Source organism: Dermacentor andersoni, chromosome 5 (genome assembly GCF_023375885.2).
Source record: "Dermacentor andersoni chromosome 5, qqDerAnde1_hic_scaffold, whole genome shotgun sequence".
NCBI classification, from domain to species: Eukaryota; Metazoa; Arthropoda; class Arachnida; order Ixodida; family Ixodidae; genus Dermacentor; species Dermacentor andersoni.
The window spans coordinates 126896545-126919755 of NC_092818.1; the positions used below are offsets into that span (position 1 = coordinate 126896545).

At 50.1% G+C, this 23211-nt stretch overlaps 2 protein-coding genes across 3 annotated transcripts in view; one reads left to right on the plus strand and one right to left on the minus strand.

Annotated features, from left to right (window-relative positions):
- The window catches only part of LOC126532066 (cytochrome P450 3A24-like), a 33618-nt gene extending 22556 nt beyond the window's left edge, over positions 1-11062 (plus strand). Inside the window, exons 13-14 of the mRNA XM_050179759.3 lie at positions 10390-10552; positions 10829-11062. Coding sequence (XP_050035716.3) covers positions 10390-10552; positions 10829-10918 — 253 coding nt within the window. The 3' untranslated portion in view covers positions 10919-11062. The remainder of the gene's footprint in view (positions 1-10389; positions 10553-10828) is intronic.
- LOC129385062 (uncharacterized) overlaps positions 1-23211 on the minus strand; it is a 254450-nt gene that overhangs the window by 61647 nt on the left and 169592 nt on the right. The gene's annotated exons all lie outside the window — the stretch shown is intronic.

The following is a 23211-nucleotide window of genomic DNA, read 5'->3' on the forward strand; positions in this document are numbered from 1 at the left end:
GCCAGAGCTATGATGAATTGCGTAAGCAGCGAGCTCTGACAAGGCGACATCCCACACCAAATGCAGCATCACTCTGCAGCCTTACCACCGGCCCAGAACAAGCCTCCCTGATAACGCAAATCAAGGATTTCGTCCGCGAAGAAGTCGCACGACAGCTATCTCTGGTGTCCGTCACTCAGGAGTCTGCCAGCACTTTGCCGTCTCATAACCGTAACGTGATCCATGAAGAGGTCGCGGAAGCGCTGCCGGCTATTCACCAGCAGGATGTCGTGACTACACCAGTCACTTATGCTACGGTTGCTGCAATGGCACCTCGCAGTGTGCCCGTGCGTCGCTTCCAGCAGCCTGTGCACCACCCTCCCCCTCCCGTCCCCCGGACCACCACTGCCGTCGCTAACCCGTGGCGTACGCCGGACAATCACCCTATATGCTTCGCATGTAGGTATCCCGCTCATGTCGCAAGGTTCTGCCGCCGCCGATCGCAGGCGTTCGACGACGATCGCCGAGCGCCCTATGTGCCGCCTGATGCAAATGCGCCTTACGAACCCTTCGGCCCATCACCAGCTCGCTCCCCGACTGATCGCCGTCCTCGCTTCGAACGACTCCGGTCACCCTCCCCACGTCGTCGATCGCTTTCCCCTATGCGTCGACGACCCGTCTCTAACGAAGAGGGAAACTAGACGACGCAGTTCCTGAGGCAAGAACTGCGCAAGTGTCGACATGCCGAAGTCCTCCTCCTTTACCTGCCAATGTCATTGATGTGTTTATCGAAGATGTCGCTACAGTCGTCTTAGTCAACACCGGTGCCGCTATTTCAGTTATGGATGCCAGGTTTTGCCGTTCGCTTCGCAAAGTGACGACGTCTCTGTCTGGATTGTCGCTCCGAACGGCGAGTGCTCAACCCATTCGCCCTACCACTGCTTGTACTGCCCGTGTGATCATACAGGACGTTTTGTACACGATTGAATTCATAGTTCTTTCATCGTGCTCCCACGCCGTTATTCTAGGATGGGATTTTCTCTCACGCCACAATGCCATCATCAATTGCGCTCGGGCTGAGATTGAACTTTTCCACCTTGGTGACCTGGCCTCGGTCGATGCTCATCCTGCCGCTAAAATTGTCGTGACAGAAGACACCTGTATCCCCCGTGCTCGCCAGCATTCGTACCAGTCTTCTGTAGTACCATACACGATAGGACGGTCTTCTTCATGCCCTCTCATCACTTTGTTACCCGAAAAGCGCTTCCTTTGCCCTTTGCAACTCTTGGCCTTGCCGCCGGTGTGAGCACGATGCCCATTTACAATCATCTTTCATCGCCGCTATCACTGCTCCGCCGCGAATGCCTTGGTTACGTCGAGTCGGTCGATTCCACACGAATTGTCTCCGTCCTCGACGAAGTGTCTTCTACTGCTGCCCATGAACTGAGTGCACTCTCCGTACCAGACTCAACATCGACTGGTGTGTTCAGCCCATTCATCGACGCAGATCTGACGCCTTCGCAGCGATCTCAACTTGTCGCAATCCTTCAGCACTTCCGCCTTTCTTTCGACGTTGCGCAAACCTCCCTTGGCCGTGCATCGACAGTCAAGCATTATATCGACACTGGCACTCACTCACCCCTGCGACAAAGACCATATCGTGTGTCCGCTACGGAACGTCGCGTCATTGCAGACCAGGTCGATGACATGCTCCGTCGAGGCGTCATTCAACCTTCCCAAAGCCCATGGGCCTCTCCTGTGGTCCTCGTCACAAAGACGGTTCCATCCGCTTCTGTGTTGACTTTCGACGGTTGAACAAGATCACGCTGAAGGACGTCTACCCATTACCACGCATCGATGATGCTCTGGACTGTTTGCAGGGAGCCGAGTTCTTTTCTTCGCTGGATTTGTGGTCAGGCTACCGGCAGGTTCCGATGGCAGAGGCCGATCGCCCGAAAACTGCCTTTGTTACGCCAGACGGCTTGTATGAATTCACCGTCATGCCTTTCGGACTTTGCAACGCGCCTGCTACGTTCGAAAGAATGATGGATGATGTGCTACGTGGCCTCAAATGGAAAATATGCCTTTGCTATCTTGACGACATTGTAGTGTTCGCCCGTGATTTCCCAACCCACCTGCTCCGCCTCCAGCACGTACTCACTTGCTTGACCAACGCCGGGTTGCAACTTAACTTGAAGAAGTGTCGATTTGCTGTTCGTCAGCTAACAATTTTAGGCCATGTCGTCTCAAAGGAGGGCATTCGCCCGGATCCCGAGAAGCTACGTGCTGTTACTGCGTTCCCAAAACCTGCTACTATGAAAGAGCTACGCAGTTTTATCGGCCTCTGCTCTTACTTCCGGCGATTCGTTCGAAACTTTGCGTCAATTATATCGCCTCTCACGCAGCTCCTTGGTGGCGCCCGAGATATCTCATCATGGTCTCCAGAGTGTGACGACGCCTTCACAACCTTGCGCCGTCTTCTCACGACGCCACCCATTCGCCATTTTGACCCACAAGCGCCAACCGAAATCCATACCGATGCAAGCGGTGTAGGCCTTGGCGCTGTGTTGGCACAGCGTCAACCTGGCCACCCAGAATACGTCGTCGCATACGCGAGTCGCACGTTAACCAAGGCGGAGACCAATTACAGCGTTACCGAAAAGGACTGTTTGGCCATTGTGTGGGCGCTTGGCAAGTTTCGCCCATATTTATACGGCCGATCTTTTGACGTAGTGACCGATCACCACGCACTACGTTGGCTGTCGACGCTCAAAGATCCATCGGGCCGCCTTGCCCGCTGGGCATTGCGAATCCAAGAATACGACATCCGCGTGGTGTACCGTTCCGGGCGAAAGCACTCCGACGCTGACGCGCTATCCCGATCACCGCTTCCCCCGAAGGCCAGTCACGACTCCCTCTGCGAGTGCACATTATCCTCTCTGGACGTTGACACTATCGCTGCTGCACAGCGTAATGATCCCTGGACTGCATCTCTGCTCGACCTTCTCTCGGATACGTCGAAAGTTCCAGCGTCACGCACGCTTCGGCGCCAAGTGCCTCATTTTGCGATTCGCGACCAGCTACTATATCGACGCAACTATGCCCCAGAGGGACGCACCTGGTTACTCGTCATTCCGCGAATCTTGCGATCAGAGCTCTGCTCCTCGTTCCACGTCGACCCTCAGTGTGGCCATGCGGGAGTCTTCAAGACCTACGAAAGACTTCGACACCGCTATTACTGGCGCGGAATGTATAATTTCGTTCGAAAGTTCGTCCGCTCTTGTCATGAGTGCCAACGCCGGAAAGCGCCACCGCACAACTCCGCCGGTGAACTCCAGCCTTTACAATGCCCATCCCGACCCTTTGATCGCGTGGGCATCGATCTCTACGGGCCACTTCCGTTGACTCCTGCCGGCAACAGGTGGATAATCGTTGCGGTAGACCACTTAACCCGTTATTCGGAGACTGCTGCTCTACCAAATGCTACAGCGCAGGAGGTCGCCAATTTCCTACTTCGCCGATTTCTCCTTCGTCATGGAGGTCCACGTGAACTTTTAAGCGATAGAGGCCGTGCCTTCTTATCTGAAGTCATCGAACAACTGCTTGCTGAATGCGCTATTGTTCATCGTAAATGCACTGCTTATCACCCACAGACTAACGGTACCACGGAACGCTTTAATCGAACTCTTGGTGACATGCTCACCATGTATGTCTCACCTGATCACTCTAATTGGGACCTAGTTCTTCCGTTTGTCACCTACGCCTACAACACCGCGACTCAGGCCACTACCGGATTCTCACCCTTTTACCTTCTTTACGGCCGTCATCCTTCGCACACCATCGACACCATTCTGCCCTACCGGCCGGACCCATCCGAATGCCTGCCGATCTCGGAAGCCGCCAGAGAAGCAGAGGAATGTTGGCAGCTTGCCCGCCGATTCACCTCGGACGACCAGCACCGCCAAAAAGCCGTTCACGATGCCCAGAACTCGACTCCCACTTTTCTCCCGGGCGCTCTCGTCTGGTTGTTAGTGCCACACCGCACGCCTGGGCTCGCTTCAAAGCTCCTTCCGAAGTACGACGGTCCATACCGCGTTCTCGAGAGAACATCAACCGTTAATTACCTGGTTGAGCCGCTAACGCCGCCGTCCGACATGCGACGTCGTAACCGCGAAGTCGTTCACGTTCAGCGTCTCAAGCCGTATCACAATTCTACCGTCCTTCCAGAAAACTAAGTCGCCAGGATGGCTCCTTTATTTCCGCGGGGCCATTGTAAGGAAGATGACGAACATGCGCGCAGTCAGCAGCATCGGCAGCATCAAGCGCGCAGGAGAAGCTCGAGCTCGGGGACTGTGCTCGGTGCATCGTAGAACCGGCGGTCGCTGCGAACCCCAATAAACCTCCTTTATAATACATACATACATACATGCATACATACATACATACATACATACATACATACATACATACATACATACATACCTACATACATACATACACACATACATACATACATACATACATACATACATACATACATACATACATACGTACACCCGCCGTGGTTGCTCAGTGGCTATGGTGTTAGGCTGCTGAGCACGAGGTCGCGGGATCGAATCCCGGCCACGGCGGCCGCATGTCGATGGGGGCGAAATGCGAAAACACCCGTGTACTTAGATTTAGGTGCACGTTAAAGAACCCCAGGTGGTCAAAATTTCCGGAGTCCTCCACTACGGCGTGCCTCATAATCAGAAAGTGGTTTTGGCACGTAAAACCCAATAATTTAATTACATACATACATACATACATACATACATATCCGTCTCACCTCGCACACCAGCGAGGTGAAACGTCTGTACCGCCATGTACTGGCGGCGCTTCTGATACCGCCCGCTTTGTGAGACGCCTGGTAACTAACTGCCAGAGCGCTGTTCCTCCTGGCCAGCAGTAGCTGCCTTGCCTGCTACGTTGCGTTAACATTTCACACTCACGTATAGTCACAACACCGTCCGATGAGTTGAAAAGCAGCACTAGACCTTGCTATCGCTGCCAATGCAGTGCCTTTTGTTACGTTTCGCCTACGACGCGCGGTATAGCCGGCGCGGATGCAACGGACGCCGGGGCTTCATTCAAAGCGGCGGACATATTGGCCCGTTGAGCGCTGCCTCAACGCCTCCCCGCCAAGCGCGTCCAGGCATGTTTCGATGCCACGTGTATTCGTGTGTGCGTGTGTTTGTGTGTGCATGTTGGTGCCCACGCTTGTCAAAGCGCGGCAGCCGGGGAGAGGAGCTCCCCAAGTGTGAAGCGAGGAGGTCTGACCGGCGCCGGCTCGGCGGATGCGTCACTACACTCGTCTCAACATGTCTCTCAGCGTGTCCGTGCCCCGCCGTCACGTGGCCTCGTCACGAGGCCTTCCTCTTGCCCTCAACTGCGAGAGTATAAAAGCAGCTGCTCCCGGACGCCGAGAGAGGGGCTCCGATTTCTTCCGTTGAGTTACGTGCTCTCCCGTCTCTCCACTTCGGTCGACCTGACTGCCCGCTCTTTTGCGATGTTAGAATAAACAAGTTGTTCTGTTACCAGTCGACTCATGCTTTGCCGGGACCTTCGGATGCTTCCAGTTGTGCCCCAGGCCGCCAGGCCAACGCTACCCTTGGGGCTTGCGACCCATTTGCAACAACGGGCGTCAGCGCCGAGATTCCAACAACTGTCTGCCAGCGGTGAGATCGCGACAACGGAGGCCAGCAGCGAAGATATGCGGTTGACTGTATGCTGAGCAGCACAACGACCATCCGGGAGCAGTGCAACGAGCCCTGTGTGATGACTGGTTGCCTGCAGCGGAACGACTGCGCTGAATTCTTGGCTGCGAGGTTTGGTGAGTGCGGGACTTTCTTCTTCTGAGTTTTGCCAGGCTTTTGTTAGTGTCAGAAACAGAGCTGGTAATTGTGGTTGTCGTTGCTGCCGGGTTAGTTTGCGGCAAGACAATAGTAGGCAGTAGAGAAAGCAGCATTCAGAGCAGCCATGGATTTGAAGTCGTTGCGCAAACCGATATTGCTGGAGCTTGCAAGAGAGTTGGGTCTGCATGTCTCAGACAAACTCAGAAAACCAGAACTGCTAAGGGCTATTCTTGAGTTAGAAGCTGAGGATGACGAGCTGTCGGAATGCCTTGAGACCATTGAGGAGCGGGCAAAAAGACAGGAGCGCGAACTTAAAGAGCAAAAAGAGAAACAGGAGCGCGAACTTAAAGAACAGAAAGAGAAAGAGGAGCGCGAGCTTAAAGAACAGAAAGAGAAAGAGGAGCGCGAGCTTAAAGAACAGAAAGAGCGAGAGCAACAAGAAAAAGAGCGCGACCGTCAACACGCTTTGGAAATGAAGCGTCTCGAGATAGAGATGGAACGCGCTCGTAATGGAAGTCAGGCACACGGTGCAGGAGAACGAGTATCGTTCAAGATGACTGACCTGATGCGGCCGTTTAAGCTTGGAGAGGACATTGGTTTGTTCCTGGTTAACTTTGAGCGAACGTGCGAGAAGCAGGGGTTCTCTCGGGAAACGTGGCCACAGCGCTTGCTCACTTTGCTACCCGGCGAGGCGGCCGACGTAGTCGCTCGCTTGAAGAGAGAGGAGGCAGAGGATTTCGACCAAGTGAAATCGAGTCTGCTAAAAAAGTACAGGCTGTCAGCGGAGGCGTTCCGTCGGAAGTTTCGGTAAAATGAGAAAGGCAGAAGTGAGTCATATACAGAGTTTGCCTACAGGCTTATGTCAAACATGCAGGAGTGGCTCAAAGAAGAGAAAGCGTTTGGTGACCACGAGAAAGTTCTGCAGTGTTTCGGGCTAGAACAGTTTTATAGTCGGTTACCTGAGAACGTGCGGTACTGGGTCTTGGATAGGCCAGACGTTAGTACGGTGGCTAGAGCCGCTGAGCTAGCCGAGGAGTTTGTGACGCGTCGGGCTCGCGGAGCTAAGGACGGTCAAAAGGGTGAATTTGGTTCCAAGTTTGAGAGGCCGAAGTTCACGCCCATGAGAGCAAAGGGGGACACACGTAGTGCGGATGCGAGTCAAAGCAGTCCAACCGAACGTAAGGAGACGGCGGCAGCCGAAGCCGAACGCAGAAAGCGGTTCGAGACGAGGCAAGCGCGCGTTTGTTATACGTGCCAGAAGCCGGGTCACTTTTCGGCGCAGTGTCCGGAAACAAAAACAAAAGTCGTGTTTTTGTCATTATGCAGCACTGACGAGAACATGAAGCTTCTCGAGCCTTACATGCGAGACCTCCTCGTGAACGGGAAAGAGTGCCGAGTGCTTCGCGATTCCGCAGCTACGATGGATGTAGTTCACCCCTCTTACGTAGAAACCGATATGTTCACGGGCGAGTGCGCATGGATCAAGCAAGCCGTGGAAGCTCATAGCGTGTGTCTGCCCGTAGCCAAAGTGCTTATTGAAGGACCTTTCGGAGCGCTTGAGACGGAGGCCGCAGTGTCATCTATGCTGCCCCCCCAGTACCCGTACCTATTTTCGAACAGGTCCGATCACCTCCTGCGCGAGAAGGGGCTTTTGTTTGGTGAGGCTAGCGTTCAGGCCTTAACCAGATCGAAGGTTCGGGAGCTCGCTGCAAAGGCGGTAGTTGCGGGGCCGACGTTGTCGAACAATGAGAAAGGGTCAGAGGCGCAGCAAGCTGATATTCAGAGCACGTCCAAACTGAATAAAATTGAGCCTGTAGCGTTAAAGGCACTAGATACTGGAGAGGAAATTCCCGATGCGGGAAAGTTAGAAGAGCTATCTGCAGATTTGCTCATCGCGCCTACGTCAGACGGACTTAATAGGTTGCTAAAAGTCAGCCGGTCGGCTTTGATAGCCGAGCAAAAGAAGGATGGCAGCCTAGAAAACATACGCTGCATTGTCAAGGAAGGTATCGCCAAGAAAAATGCTTGCTTTGTGGAAAGAGGTGGGGTCCTGTACCGGAAGTATCTAGACCGCAGGGGAGTGGAGTTCGATCAGCTGATCGTGCCTCAGTGCTATCGTCAGGATCTGTCGCGCTTGTCGCATGGGGGTTCGTGGTCCGGACACCTAGGAGTTAAGAAAACTAAGGACCGTCTCTTGCAAGAGTACTATTGGCCAGGGTGTTTTCGGGACGCAGACCACTTTGTGAAGACATGCGACACCTGTCAGCGGGTGGGCAAACCAGGGGACAAATCGAAGGCGCCGTTGAAGTTGGTACCTATCATTACGGAGCCTTTCAGACGGCTCGTTATTGATACAGTGGGACCTCTGCCGGTAACAGCCACGGGGTACAGACACATTTTGACTGTGATCTGCCCAGCGACAAAGTTCCCTGAAGCAGTGCCGCTTAAAGAACTCAGCTCAGTTGAGATAGTAAATGCACTACTGTCCATATTTGCGCGAGTTGGTTTTCCTGCGGAAATCCAGTCAGATCAGGGCACGGTGTTTACGAGCGCTTTGAAGACAGCCTTTCTCGAAAGGTGCGGGGTAAAGCTGTTACACAGCTCAGTGTACCACCCACAGTCGAATTCCGTTGAGAAGCTCCACTCCGTCATGAAGCGCGTGTTGAGAGCATTGTGGTTTGAACAACAAACTGACTGGGAGCTGTGTCTGCCTGGGGTGACGTTGGCATTAAGGACCGCGCCGCATATGGCTACGGGGTTTGCGCCAGCTGAGCTAGTGTACGGTCGCTCGCTGCGATCTCCGCTTCGCATGCTTCGAGACGGATCACTGCCCTCTCCAATGGCTGCAGGCCATCTCTTCCACAAATGGCCGCCTCCTGCGCTGGAGCCTCGCTTTGCAACAACATTCCTTTGAGGTGCGTTACAAAAAGGGGAGTCTCAACGGTAACGCCGATGGCTTAAGTCGAAGCCCCTAACGTAAGAATCAGCCGCAAAGTTATTTGTTACTGATGTTTTTCTTCCTGAGGCAGGATTTTTAACATATTGCTTTTGTGTAGTGTTTCAAAGTGATGACGTGCTTTCTAGTGCAATTTTCCAATTTGTGGACGCGTTCTGAGTGCTGCTAGACTACTGTAAGGAGCTAGGCAGTGGTATAAAAGGGGAAAGAGCCTGGCAGGACTTGGTGAGGGTTGTTTCGTGCTTGCTGACTGAGCGGTTGAGTTTCGGCGTAGTTCTAACGCTTGCCGGGAACGAGAACAAAAATGTCAACTCTCCCGAAGTCACTTTGCAGTGTCCTGTGTGAACCTGAACGAGAGAACGAGGCCTTCTCTGTGCGCTGCGCTCAAGAAACGCCGAAGGACGCCCGACTTCAGGTTATGAGCATCATCGAGCGACATCCCTCCGGACAGCGGATGCAGTCCCCTGACCATCGGGATCTCCTTCCCCCGGCGGGGCGGTCTGTTACGTTTCGCCTACGACGCGCGGTATAGCCGGCGCGGATGCAACGGACGCCGGGGCTTCATTCAAAGCGGCGGACATTTTGGCCCGTTGAGCGCTGCCTCAACGCCTCCCCGCCAAGCGCGTCCAGGCATGTTTCGATGCCACGTGTATTCGTGTGTGCGTGTGTGTGTGTGTGCATGTTGGTGCCCACGCTTGTCAAAGCGCGGCAGCCGGGGAGAGGAGCTCCCCAAGTGTGAAGCGAGGAGGTCTGACCGGCGCCGGCTCGGCGGATGCGTCACTACACTCGTCTCAACATGTCTCTCAGCGTGTCCGTGCCCCGCCGTCACGTGGCCTCGTCACGAGGCCTTCCTCTTGCCCTCAACTGCGAGAGTATAAAAGCAGCTGCTCCCGGACGCCGAGAGAGGGGCTCCGATTTCTTCCGTTGAGTTACGTGCTCTCCCGTCTCTCCACTTCGGTCGACCTGACCCCCCGCTCTTTTGCGATGTTAGAATAAACAAGTTGTTCTGTTACCAGTCGACTCATGCTTTGCCGGGACCTTCGGATGCTTCCAGTTTTGCCCCAGGCCGCCAGGCCAACGCTACCCTTGGGGCTTGCGACCCATTTGCAACAACGGGCGTCAGCGCTGAGATTCCAACACTTTCCAGCGAAACTACCAAATCCTAAAGTGCTTAGCTTTCTTTGGGAACTAATCGCGATATATTTGTGTCTGACTATCTTTTCGTGTCAGACGCTGTCATGGAGACGCTGCGCTTTTGGTCGAAAACGCAGACACTGTTTTTGAGACGCTGCACAGTGTTCCGAACTGGTCCTTGCGGAAGTGGAGACAGAAGTACCGGCTGGCTCCCGCGTACGGGTAAAGCATGGTGGTAAAAGGAACTCTGCGCTTGACACATAGTGCAGCACAGTGCCACAAATAAGCACCCCCAAAAGCGAGATGGCGACACATGTTTGCGTAGCAACCAGGGTTGTTTCGTCCTATTTTTGTTATACAAACAATCCTTACAGCAGTAAGCGCCGCTCAAAAAGATGTTGCTCTCTTTTTCTCTTTCTTCCTTAGATTCAGCGACGAGAACGTAGACTCTGTCCAACCATACACTTATCTTCCTTTCGGTGCTGGGCCACGGAACTGCATTGGGATGCGCCTCGCCCTTCAGTCCGTCAAGCTGTGCCTGCTTCATTCGTTACATAGCGTTCAGTTCGTTCGCACAGATAAAACAAAGGTGCGTATACGCTTCTCTGTTCACGCATGCACGCAGCTAGCATCCTAAAAAATTTTGTTTGGCATACAGAGTCATTATACTCTTGGCTGCCGCTAACTCGAACTGGAGTTGCTTTTATCGGGGAGTGGACCAAGTTTTGTGGAAAGGAACAACACTATGGAACTATTCGAAGGAGTTCTTTCTGTGAAGAAATATGATAATTAAGAGTAGATAATAAATATTCTACAGATCGGGAACATTGTGAAATGCATGTCCTTATCTTTTCACATCTTGCAGGATCCCTTGACCATTAAGAAAGGACTTGGTGTCTTAACAGCAGAAGACGTCACTGTTGGAATACGGAGAAGGCCGAGTCAACACGTCTAGATATGGCGTCACGAAAGCACAAAAGTTCACTTTGTATTGTGTGGTGCTAGCGAGAGAGAAGCATGAGTTTCTAGGAAATAGAAACGATTCCACATATAAATTAAGAAAAGGAATCGTACCAATAAAATAACCCATGTCCACCTGCGTCAAGGCACTATATGTATTTCGTGATGAGCTGTTTCTGCACATGTGGATATATTAAGGAGGTCTCAATAACCTCAAACGGCGTCGTGATATAACATCTTCTTTCCAGCTTCTTTCCTTTAATGGAGCTCATTATTGATTGCTATTTGCATAGCATGACATTTCCCCGCCAGCACATGAGATTCTGTGAAACTGTACGTGTCTCGTTTGAAAAAAAGAGAAAAGAGAAAAAGAACGAGCAGTGGATCTACGGCGAAGTATCATTGTGAGTAAGCCTGAACTATAGCTAGGCAGATTGCCGTTAAGGCGAACTCGGTTAAGTCAAAATTTTGGACATGAGGAACCAGGTATAAACATTTTGTAGGTTACCCATAGAACAAAAGGGAAACAAATTTGAATAAAGCGAAGCGCTTATTAGGTTAAGCCAAACCTCCGCAAGCCGGAACTGAAGTCTGCTTTTTATGGCTAAGCGAGAGGCTGAAATAGGCAGGCTACTTCGGGGCGGTTGGTCAATGGACATGTGATTGGACAAGGTACGTGACTTTGCAAGCTACACGAGAAGCTAATGATTAACGCGTTGTTCGAGAAACCGCAGATGACAGAGAGGACGAAGAGGGCGGCTAACAAATAGAGGTTTATTGCACCTGGTAAGTACATATACAAAGCCGTACAACAGAAAAAGAAAGGAGAAACAAAGCAGGTTACATCTTTGCCGTCAGCTGTCTTATTGCGCGCCTCGTTCGGGCCATACATTATAAAATGAAATCGAACTAGCCCATCAGTCCGTCCTTTCGACGTAGACGGTGTTTATGTGTTCATGAACAACTCAAACAGCGTTGACGACGACTGAGAAGCCGGCAGGGATGAAGGAGCTGAATAATTTCTGAGCAACCTGGATGAAATGTCGGTTTTCGTGACTGCTCCCAGGTTTGCACAGCGCCGGTAATATGCTCGATTGCTTCATTGAGTGCATAAAGCCAAACTTCCTATCACGAAAACTGAATAAATATTTATTTTTACATCGGGCCTGTGATATTAAATGCCGTTGATTTATTACTTCGCAGCGTGGTCTTTTGAGCATTCCAGGAATTGTAGATTTGGTGTTTTGGGGATAATTTCCTTTTACGCAAACTTCTCATGAGATGAACAGATTATCGCGGTCCCATCGAGTTCGCCATCGCCATAACGGGAGTGTAATTATATATATATATATATATATATGATTGATGGAAATAAAGTTTAATGGGGTCTGTGGTATTCCATGCCATCTTATACGTGTACCCGCTACAATATACTCTTAGGTCGATATAGTAACTATAGTCGCGTTGTAGGGACGGTGAAGAAAACAGTAGCGAAAACTGTGAATCACGAGAGTAACTATTTATTTGGCAAACACGTGCCCCCCCCAGAAAAAAAAGAAACGTCAGCCAAGCACACAATAGCAGTGAGCACAGTCGACGATCGTAGAAAACTTGATCTGCGGGTCAAGCGCATCGGCTTTTATACGCGACTCATCGAAAGTTCCAGGGTAAGCGGTGTGCCCACGTTCCTTCCGGAAAGTACCACACAATTTCTGTCGCACATATAATCTGATTGCACAAGGTTCGGCAGGAACATACACAATATATAGAAACAACGATAACGTTCCAGTAAGTTCCAAATAATGCCGGCACATCTTGCTCTGAGCTGCGACGTTAAGTTAGCGGGTGAAATGCAGTCCCCGAGAAAAGGATAGATAAGTATATACACTTGTCACTACGCTCGTAGAATTTTCAAAGATATCGTACATAGATGAGATGTTGCACAAATTTATGCCTAATGCAGGCACAGTGTCTAGGATGGAACTGAATGAATGTTCTTTATTCCACAGTGCAAACAAAATACTTGCAGGAAGCTATTCGTTTTTCACGTGCACCAAAGATCCTCCATCTCACAATAGAAAAAAATCTACGTTGAGATTTGTTGCTGAGATATTCTACTAAGAAAAAAGGCCTTCACAATTAGCTCGATCAAAAATAGCTAGAGACGACTGCGATGTCGAGTATGACTGCGAATCTTGGTTTGTCTTTGAAAAAACGAAGACATTCTCTCTGCGTATACACAGAGTGATCTGCACCCTACAAATGCCGCTGCTCTGCACACACATTAGCTTTAATCAATTTTTTGACGCGACTCCCAACAGTCAGAACAATGTTGTGTTTGCCCTGAATAAAAGTTGAGAAAAAAAAAAAAAACACTCCGCCACAACGAAGACGGTCGGACCATTCTTTATAAAAAAGGTTTTCTTCTTCGCGGTAAAAAACCTGCAACTGACGATAAGGATTTATCCGAAAAGCTCCGAATTTCATGGCCTTCAGTTTGGTCAAACATCACTTACAGCGGGTACATAGGCAGGGACCAAAAGAACGACGAAGACAAGCGCTGACTTCCAACTGATCTTTATTTTGAGTAACACACATATATACTGACCCATCAAGACAAAAGCGCCCCCCACAAAGCATAAAACCGACATGAGTGTGCATTCAAAATTCAAAGAAACAATGACCGCAGCCTTATGATGAACGAGAACGCATGTGCGACCCCCCCCCTCCCCCCCCCCCCAAAAAAAAAGAACAGTTCTTTATCTGTTAATGCAATTGACGGCTTACTAGCCGAGTCACCTTCAGCAATCGCTGCTGCTCAAATGGTAAGTCTGGTGCAGCTGAGATAGTGGTTTCTTCATAAAGCGGCATACAGCCGCATTGTGCGCAATGGACACCTAGAAAACTTTCCCGCCCTTTTCGCACTTTATTGCTATGTTCTAGCAACCTAACATTGAGACACTTGTCTGCCCTATATAAGACCGATCCCATTTCAGGGGTACCTTGTACACAACACCTTTCGAACGAACTGTATACTTTTATTCTATCGTTAATACTGCAAATCCTACGTTCCTTAGCAACAGGACTAGTTCTGACACAAAGCTAGGCAAGTTGTTTTGGAGCAGTCAGGTAGATGTCTCAATGTTAGGTTGCTAGAACATAGCAATAAAGTGCGAGAAGGCCGGGAAGGGTTTCTAGGTGTTTTGCGCACAATGCGGCTGTATCCCGCTTTTTGAAGAAACCACTATTTTAGCTATAGGCATCCTAATGAATGCACCAGACTTAGCATTGAAGTAGCAGCGAGTGCTGAAGGTGACTCGGTTAGTAAGCCGTCAATTACATTAATAGATGAACTGGTGTTTTTAGGTTGCACATGCGCTCTCATTCATCTTAAGGCGGCGCTCATGGTTTCTTTGAATTTTGAATCAAGTACAACGACAAACTTCTCTCGGGCTTCACCGCTGCATCTAAACCATCGATGCCCCCTTGGTGCCTTGTCAGCCCCACAGTCCATTTCAACGTGCCAGGAATCGGGAAAAAGTCTGAGCTGTCGTCGCCTGTGCTGAAACAACTGTCTCTGCTTCTTCTGCACGAGAGGTACGCAGACAGTGCACATATTTATACTGACGGTTCCACAAACATCCAGTGTTCGTCCGGTGCTGTAGTCGTCCCAGAAAGAGGTATTACCATCAGCTTTAGGACTGACCACCCAACGACATCTACATCTGCGGAACTAGCTGCTCTTCGAGCTGCACTTTGTTTTGTCAATCGGGAACCACCTCGACGATGGTCAATTTTCAGCGACTCAAAGGCAGCCCTACAATCTGTACTATCAGCTCTGCGTCGCGGGCCATTCGAACAGCTCGTATTCGATATTAGATGCCTACTCCATACATCACATGAGAAAGGACATCACGTGACGTTTCAGTGGCTGCCAAGTCACTGCGGCGTCATCGGAAATGAAGACGCCGATAAAGCCGCTCGGACAGCTCTTGAAGACACACAGGAAGAGGCCATACCACTTTCACGGTCCGACGCAGCCAGCAGACTTCAAGTGCTTGCACGGGAGATCACGCTCTTTCTATGGTGCACACCAAGCAGCCAGACCAACCGCAGCAATCATCAACACGACCTGCCCTCCTTGATGCATCTCTGTATGCCAACCGGACTCCGCCGAAGTGAGGCCACCCTGCTTTATCGCTTATGGCTAGGGGTGGCCTTCACGAAATCTTACTCGTTTCGCATTGGAATGGCCGACAACGCTCTCTGCAACGCCTGTCTTTGCGAGGAGACGCTGGAACACATTCTGTGCGACTGTCCTGAATATAGAGAGAGAGAGAGAAAATGATAAATGAAAGGTAGGGAGGTTAACCAGGGCTGAGCCCGGTTGGCTACCCTACACTGGGGAAAGGGAAAGGGGGACGGAAAGATTAAAAAAAAAAGGCAAAAGAGAAAGTCCACTGGAGATATCAGTCGGTCACTCAGTCTGGATCACAGACGCTGACTCAATCCGGTCGCTTTCAAATATCGCAGCAGCGCTTTTGTGGCCTTTTGTAGCTGTGATATGCGAGGCCATGATCCCAAGATCTTGTTCAAGGTGAACGGCTTTCCATCTAGCTGATGGACAGCTGTGCAGAGGTCTTGCCTTTCATTTTCATAAGATTGGCAGTAGCACAGTAGGTGTTCGATGGTTTCCTCGACACCGCAGGCATTGCACTCGGCGCTATCAGCCATTCCAATCAGAAATGCATAAGCATTTGTGAATGCGACGCCCAAACGTAAGCGGCACAGCACTGTTTCCTCATTTCGCGGAAGACCTGGTAACAGCCGCAGTTGCATATAGGGATCGAGGGAATGCAAGCGATGGTGAGTGAATTCAGGTGTGCGCCACTTCTCCAATGTCAAAGAGTGCGCTAGCTTGCCCAAGTGTTGGGCAGCGTCGGTCCGCGATAAAGGTATTGAAACAAGGGTTGCTCCCTCGTGAGCTTTTCGAGCAGCTTCGTCAGCGAGGTCGTTGCCGGAGAAACCGCAATGACCAGGCAGCCACTGAAACACGACGTCGTGTCCTTTCGCGATCATGTGATGGTGCATTTCTCGTATCTCCGACACGAGCTGTTCGCATGACCCGCGACGAAGAGATGCCAGAAGACATTGTAAGGCCGCCTTCGAATCGCAGAATATAGCCCACCGATTAGCCGGTTGGTTATTAATATAATCAACGGCACCTCGGAGGGCAACAAGCTCCGCACTAGTCGATGTTGTCAAGTGCGAAATCTTGTATTGGATGCTTAGTGAACGGGATGGTATAACCACTGCGCTGGTGGAGCTGGTCTGAGTGGAAGAGCCATCCGTATATATATGTACTCGATCAAAGTAGAAAGTGTGCAAACAATCCAGAGCTGCTTGCTTCAAGGCCAAGGTAGGCAGGTCGGTCTTCTTTCTTATCCCTGGAATCGTAAGACGCACTTGAGGTTGTTTTAAACACCACAAAGCTGAGGTTGAACGTGCAGAGGGTGTGAAACCCGATGGTAAGGAGGCACGATGGATGTTGACCTTGTTGGAGAAGGACGCCTGTGGTCGTCGTTCTGGCAGGCACGCAAGAAAGCTTGACTGCATCCGTGAAGCATGACGAACATGGGCTCTAAGCGTTTCGGTGCTAATGTAAGTTGTGATCGGATGGTCTTGAGCGATTATAATGGTTCCAACTGTCGAGGCGCTGCGCGGAAGGCCTAGGCAAACACGTAGTGCCTGTGCCTGCACGCTCTGAAGTTCTCGAAGATTTGACTTGCATGTTTTAGCAAGCACGGGGGAGCTATAGCGTAGGAATCCGATGAACAGTGCTCGATATAACTGTAGCATGGAGCCCACTGACGATCCCCATGTTTTGCCGGCGATGAACTTGAAGACGTGAACAATAGATGTGAGCTTCTTCTTTAAGTGGGCAACATGAGGGCTCCAAGTGAGGTCCCGGTCTACAATGACACCCAAAAACCGGTGATTTCTCTTGTAGGAGATAGGCTGACCATTGATGCATACTGGATAAGGAGTCATCGTTTTTCGCGTAAAAGCGACTAATGCACATTTTTCTGTTGAGATGGTAAGGCCTTGTGTGTGAAGGTAGTCTGATGCCTGTGTTGCTGCTTTCTGTAGCCGTGCGCGAACCTGCAGGCGAGTGACCGCTGATGTCCAGATGCAGATGTCGTCGGCGTAGATTGAAACACTCACTGTTTCCGGTAGGGATTCGGCCAGCCCAAGAAGCGCGAGGTTGAAAAGAATAGGGCTTAGAACACCGCCTTGGGGAACGCCTCGGCATGTGTAGTGGTCGGTAGTCGGACCATCTTCCGTTGATACGAACAAGGACCTTTGTGTCAAGTAGTTACTGACCCATCGATAGACTCGCCCTCCTAGTTCAATTGTCAGAAGTGCGTCTAGAATGGTTTGATGGCAAACGTTGTCGTAAGCGCCTTTCACGTCAAGAAAGAGCGCTACTGATAATCGCTTCCGAGATTTTTGTTGTTCCACAGATGATACTAGATCGATGACACTGTCAATCGATGAACGACCGCGTCGAAATCCCGCCATAGAGTCAGGGTAAATTTTATGATGTTCAAGGTACCATTCGAGACGCATGAGGATCATACGTTCCATAAGCTTCCCGACGCAGCTGGCAAGAGCTATAGGCCGATAGGATGCCAATTCGAGCGGTGACTTTCCTGCTTTTAGAAGCGGTACCAGGCGGCTGCGTTTCCATTCCTGTGGGACGACACCATCTTGCCATGAAGTATTAAAAAGGCTGAGGAGTTCTCTTCGTGCTTCTCTGCCTAGGTGGCGCAAAGCAGTATATGTTATGCCATCGGGTCCTGGTGAAGACGAACACCTACATAGCGCCATAGCAGCTTCTAACTCTTCCATAGAGAATGGAGCGTCCATACTTGCATCTCGTGGGCCGGGGATGTTGCCTAGAGCCATGTCAGGGACTGAAACTGTGCCGCCAGCGACGTTCGCACAAAATTCCTCTGCGACGTCTATCTCGCGGCGGTTTTGATAGAGAGCAAGGGCGTTGAATGGGTGTCGTTGCTGGGGACTTGAGCAAAGACCCCGTAGGGTACGCCACACACAGGACAATGGCTTGCGGGGGTCTAGTGAGTCGCAAAAACATTTCCATCTTTGATCCGCTAGCTTATCCATTCGGCGTTTGATCTTCTTTTGCATGCCCCGAGCTTCTCTGAGGTCAAGAATTGACTTCGTGCGCCTGTACCTCCTTTCAGCTCGGCGACGTAGTGCACGAAGCCTTTCCAATTCAATGTCATTCTCTGTACGCTTTGATGGATGTGTGAAGCGGCGTGTACAATCTTGCATAGCGTCAGCAATTATGTCTTCTAATCTGCGTGCAATATGTGTCTTGCATGTGTCTTCTACGCGATCTTGAAAGACTGACCAGTCGATTTGGCGAGAGACAACCGGTAATGCGGCGTCTAGTCCATCGATTCTCACATAGGTCGGTATATGATCACTTCCATGGGTTTCAACATCAGTGAACCACTGCACGCTCAAAGTCAGGCAACGTGACACCAAAGTCAAGTCAAGGCAGCTACTGTATGTAGTTCCTCGCAGAAATGTCGGGCTTCCGTCATTTAGAAGACACAGGTTGTGGCCTGATGCAAAGGATACTAGTGACCTGCCCCTCGAATTTATCCTGGAGCTTCCCCATATATGGTGGTGAGCGTTGAAGTCCCCTGTTATTATCCAAGGACCGGGAGTATCAGCCATAATATCTTCCAGTCTTTTTCTATCAAACTGACTTGTTGGGGAAAGGTAGACGCCAATAAGAGTAAAAGACAGCTTCTTCTTTTTCACAGTAACACAGACGTATTGGTTACCGTCGTGTGGCGCTACGTGTTGGGAAAAATACGTAAGGTCCTTGCGAATGTAAACCAGAACCTTACTACTACAGACACACGTGTTTGAAAGAAAAGATTCATATCCCGATAGTCTTATGCAGGCTGATAAGTTCGGCTCACAGATTACCAGTATAGGAAAATGGTTTGCAAATACGAACTGTCGGAAATCCGAAATACGAGACCTCAGGCCTCTCGCATTCCATTGGAATATGGAGGCACTTCTCACATCATCCCGGAACGATCTTTGTTGTTGTCGATGAGCCATGGTTCTGCTGTAGAAGTTCTCAAGCAGTGGACTTCTGAAGGCTCGCCAGAACCGGACTGATGGCATCCAGCACTTGCAATGCACTTCGAGCTGTTGGTGTCTGTAGCTTGTCCAGTAGAACACGAATAGCACGCACCAGAGAGCTGATCATAACAACAATTTGTTGATCTTGGTCCGCCAATTTATCAGGAACAGACGAAGTGTCCCCTACTGTAGAAGTATCATTTCGCTCAGTAGGGGCATGTAGCTTCGGGAGTGCAGGCCACGCGTCAGCAGCCGTGCTGTTCGGTGCACCCTTGTCCTTTGAGCTGACTGCGTTTGACCTGGGCGGAAGAGTGGGTGGTAATATACGTGTGTGGCGTTCTGCAGAGGCTTTGGAGGCTCTTGATCGACGTCGGCGACGTGATCGTCGTCGCTTAATCGATGCTGCTGCTTCTCGGTGAGACGAGTGGTCTCTAACCATTTTCTTCAATATTTGCATTTCCTTTCGAATCAAAGGGCATTCCTTCGAAGATGCATCGTGAGGGCCGCTGCAGTTTGTGCACTTCAGCACACTGGCCTCGCACGTGTTTGTGGTGTGGGGCCCAGTGCAGCGAGAACAGACGGTAGTGTTATTGCACACACTACTCACATGTCCAAGCTTCTTGCAATTCCAGCACTGCCGCGGTTTTGGTATAAAGGGGCGAACTGCGTGTCGGAAGTGGCCCACTTTTACGTGCGATGGGAGGGATTCGCCATTAAATATGATCTTCACACACCGTGACGTGCCGAGACGAAACGCGTTTGTGATGATGGTGTTTTCCGTAGCTGGCTTGATTAAGATTGACAGATCGGAGTCGACGATGGTCTCGTCAACATCGTAAATTACGCCAGTACGGACTTGTTTGCCGAGCGGAATATAAGGGCGGACTTTCATCCCGCCAAGTTCCGTGACCTTGCGCAAGGAATCCAACGCAGCCGCGTGTTCTACGTCAATAGCTAGCACGTTCTTACGGGTGTTCACCCTGATGTCTTTGATTTCGTTTGGAGCCAGCGCCTCTAGATGAGAAGACACGGCTTGCCTGTTGAGGCGTCTCAGGTTGTCACTGGCGAGAACTGGCGAGAACAGGATGGTGAGCTCCTCGGTATCCCGCGAAGATCTCACGGTGGACTCATTCGAATTCGATGATGCGCTGAGAAATCTTCGCTTTGCTTTGCGACTCCGCACCAGCTCGAAGGTGTCGTCGCAAGAATCTTCACTGCTGACATAGTACTGCATGGTGTCGTCGCTGTCAGTGTCGCTCTCGGTGCCGTTGCGCTTCCTGGAGGCTGCCGCCGCGGGCACTGCCGAGCCCGGCGGACGCGCGTGAGGCTCCATCTCCATCGCAGTTAAGGAAGAAATAGCAGTCCACTAGCAAAGTCTAAGAAATTCACAAAATGAGTAGAGCTGGAAGAGCCGGCGTTCTGCCTGAAAGACACTTCGTCTTCTTCTCAGCCACGATTCGTCCTGAATATAATGTTCAGAGACAGTCCATGGCGTCCGTTCTAGCGCACCTTGACAATAGACCATTGTCAGTTGCAACCATTTTCACATATCGCCGACTGAAGACATCGCAGCTGAAGGCGACGAAGGGACTACTTCGGTTTATGAAGGATACGGGCTTGGACAAGCGGCTGTGACAGTGATGTCACGTACCGCACAAGAGTGACAGACTGTAACCAACGATGTGTGTGCCGTGTTATGTGCCCTCTATCTCTTCTCCCCATCTTTCATCCCCCCCATCCCGCTCCCATGTGTAGGGTAGCAAACCGGTTAGGCAAAACTGGTTAACCTCCCTGCCTTCCTTCTCCACTTTTTCCTTCCTTCCTTGAATGCATACACATGTCGGTGCATACCAAATGGATAATCTGGCTCTTTTTTCTTTTGTACAGCGCATATAGTATACAGTCTGTCCAAGACGACGGCACTAAATGCACCAGTAATGAAAACCGGAACACTTATTACGCACGACAAGGGCTTCATAGCATGCATGATTGGCACAATACGAATCTGCGTCAGCTGCTGCCTAGAGATTAACAGCACGTAAACTGCATAACACCGAAGCATCAAAAAGCGCTTAACGCTTTTCAAATAGCGCGAAATATAACTTCTGCTGCTAAACTATTTATATATAAAAAAAAAGAAATCTTCCAACCACGACCTACTGGAACTCCAGACCTGCACTGATATCCGGTTTCTATGGGAGCCACTCGCGCCCACTTTCGTTCAACCATTGGCCGTTGGTGTCGCTTTTATAAGCTGTTCGTCTGCTACTCTACGGTTGACTGGTGCGGTGTTGTAATTAGTACGGCGGCTGTTGTGTTGTGACGAACTGCTTGTCTAGTTGATGATTTTTGCGAACACAGTGACAGTGAGGTCACAAGGCTTTGATCGGTCACTTGGCTCCAAAAGTTGACTGCCCGAACCTAAAAATGTCGGAGCACGTAGCCCGCGGCTCTCTAAAATAGCGTTAGATAGCCGCTTCTATTGCCTTTTTCAGGCAGTAGCAAACCGCACAAATCTTGCAGATTATTATAAGTCACATTGTTTGTAGAGGTCGTCAAGTACGCAACACTTTCATTGTGTACGTTGTAAAGTTCGCTTCTGCGCTCTTTAGAAACTGGAAACCACTGTAATATTCGACGACAGAACAATTACCACTCATTTTAACTTTTAAAAGTTGTCCGTGAATGTGTCGTGAGTTCAAAAAGAGAATTACGCACACAGCTTCACTGCGTACGTTTCTTTCGCACCACCGTTATGCTGCCCCCGTACCACGCAGAAAAGCTGGCTTTATAGTTTGAAAAGAGTTCCGTGACACAATTTATGGCCTGCAGTGCAGCACGTTTTAAAGCAGCGGGGTCGTTTTTGCAAGCTTTCTACTGAGCTAGACATCGAACGACATTAAAAACAAAATATGCTCACCTTTTCTTGAAACAGACTCGATCAACCTATTGCACATATCTGTCGGAGGACTTACTCGTGAATGCTTTTACCAGATCATCTGCCTTTCACTACGGCACACAGCAGTAAATCCTAACGTCATCTACGACATTAGGCTATCTGTAATCAACCCCATAAAGCTAGATTATCCTACGAATCTTTTAAAACAATTTTTCCAGTCTCTTAGAAAAGGGAAATTTATGCCGACGATCTAGCATTGCTGCTTCCGCCTATGCTCGTTGTTTACATTCCTTGCACTGCTCTCCTCCTCTAGTTTCACTATTCAAACGCAAATCGTTCGCAAATTTTTGTTTTCTTTTTATATTTGTGAATTTATTTATTTACCACCAATACAAGCGCTTTGTGCCTGCCGAAACGGCAGCACGAGCGCTGGACAGATCACAGAAGCAGACAACAGCGAACAGGTTATCACTAGCGCCACTCTGCTCGTACGTGCTGACCCTGGCGACAAAAGGGGCAAACTAGACCAGGCGTGCAGGAGCGGGGAGATCTGTGCGGGTCTGGAGTTCAGTAGGTCATGCTTCCAACTATTGACAAACGCGATGCCTTCAGTTTGAAACATGTAAAGGTGCTTCCCCCAGCGACAAATTTATTGTTCTCTAAATTTTTTGGCTAAGTTGTGAGTGACCGAGTTATAGCAGGTTTCATGCTCCAAAAGCATTTGTTGTTGCATATATTTAGATTGGGTGAATCTAGATATTCCTTCAAGTGTCGTGTGTTGCTTGCGGTAACTTCACAAAATTATTTAGATTGGTTGCCAGGAACCTTAAAAATACTGCTACTTTTCAACTATACGAAAACAGCCGCGCACACATTGCTGATGCATGCCTCGAAAACACGGCCTTTCATCCGAGTACGCCAGCATTTATTCAACTATACGTCTCTGTTTAAAAATTCTTCATGCTAACACAATTTCGAGATATATACGTAAAGCGTGTCACGAGAATTTCACTAGACATGCGGCGCAGCATTCATCGCGGCCGGATCGAACGCCACGAAATGAGATCTATCCCACTGGCTGCTCAACACACACAATCCGCTTAGTGGAAGCTTAGTATCAAGGTAAAACATCGTGTACTTTTTTTTTACGCACATCAACTATGACGCTAAAATCAACAAGACTGAGCGATCGCTTGCCG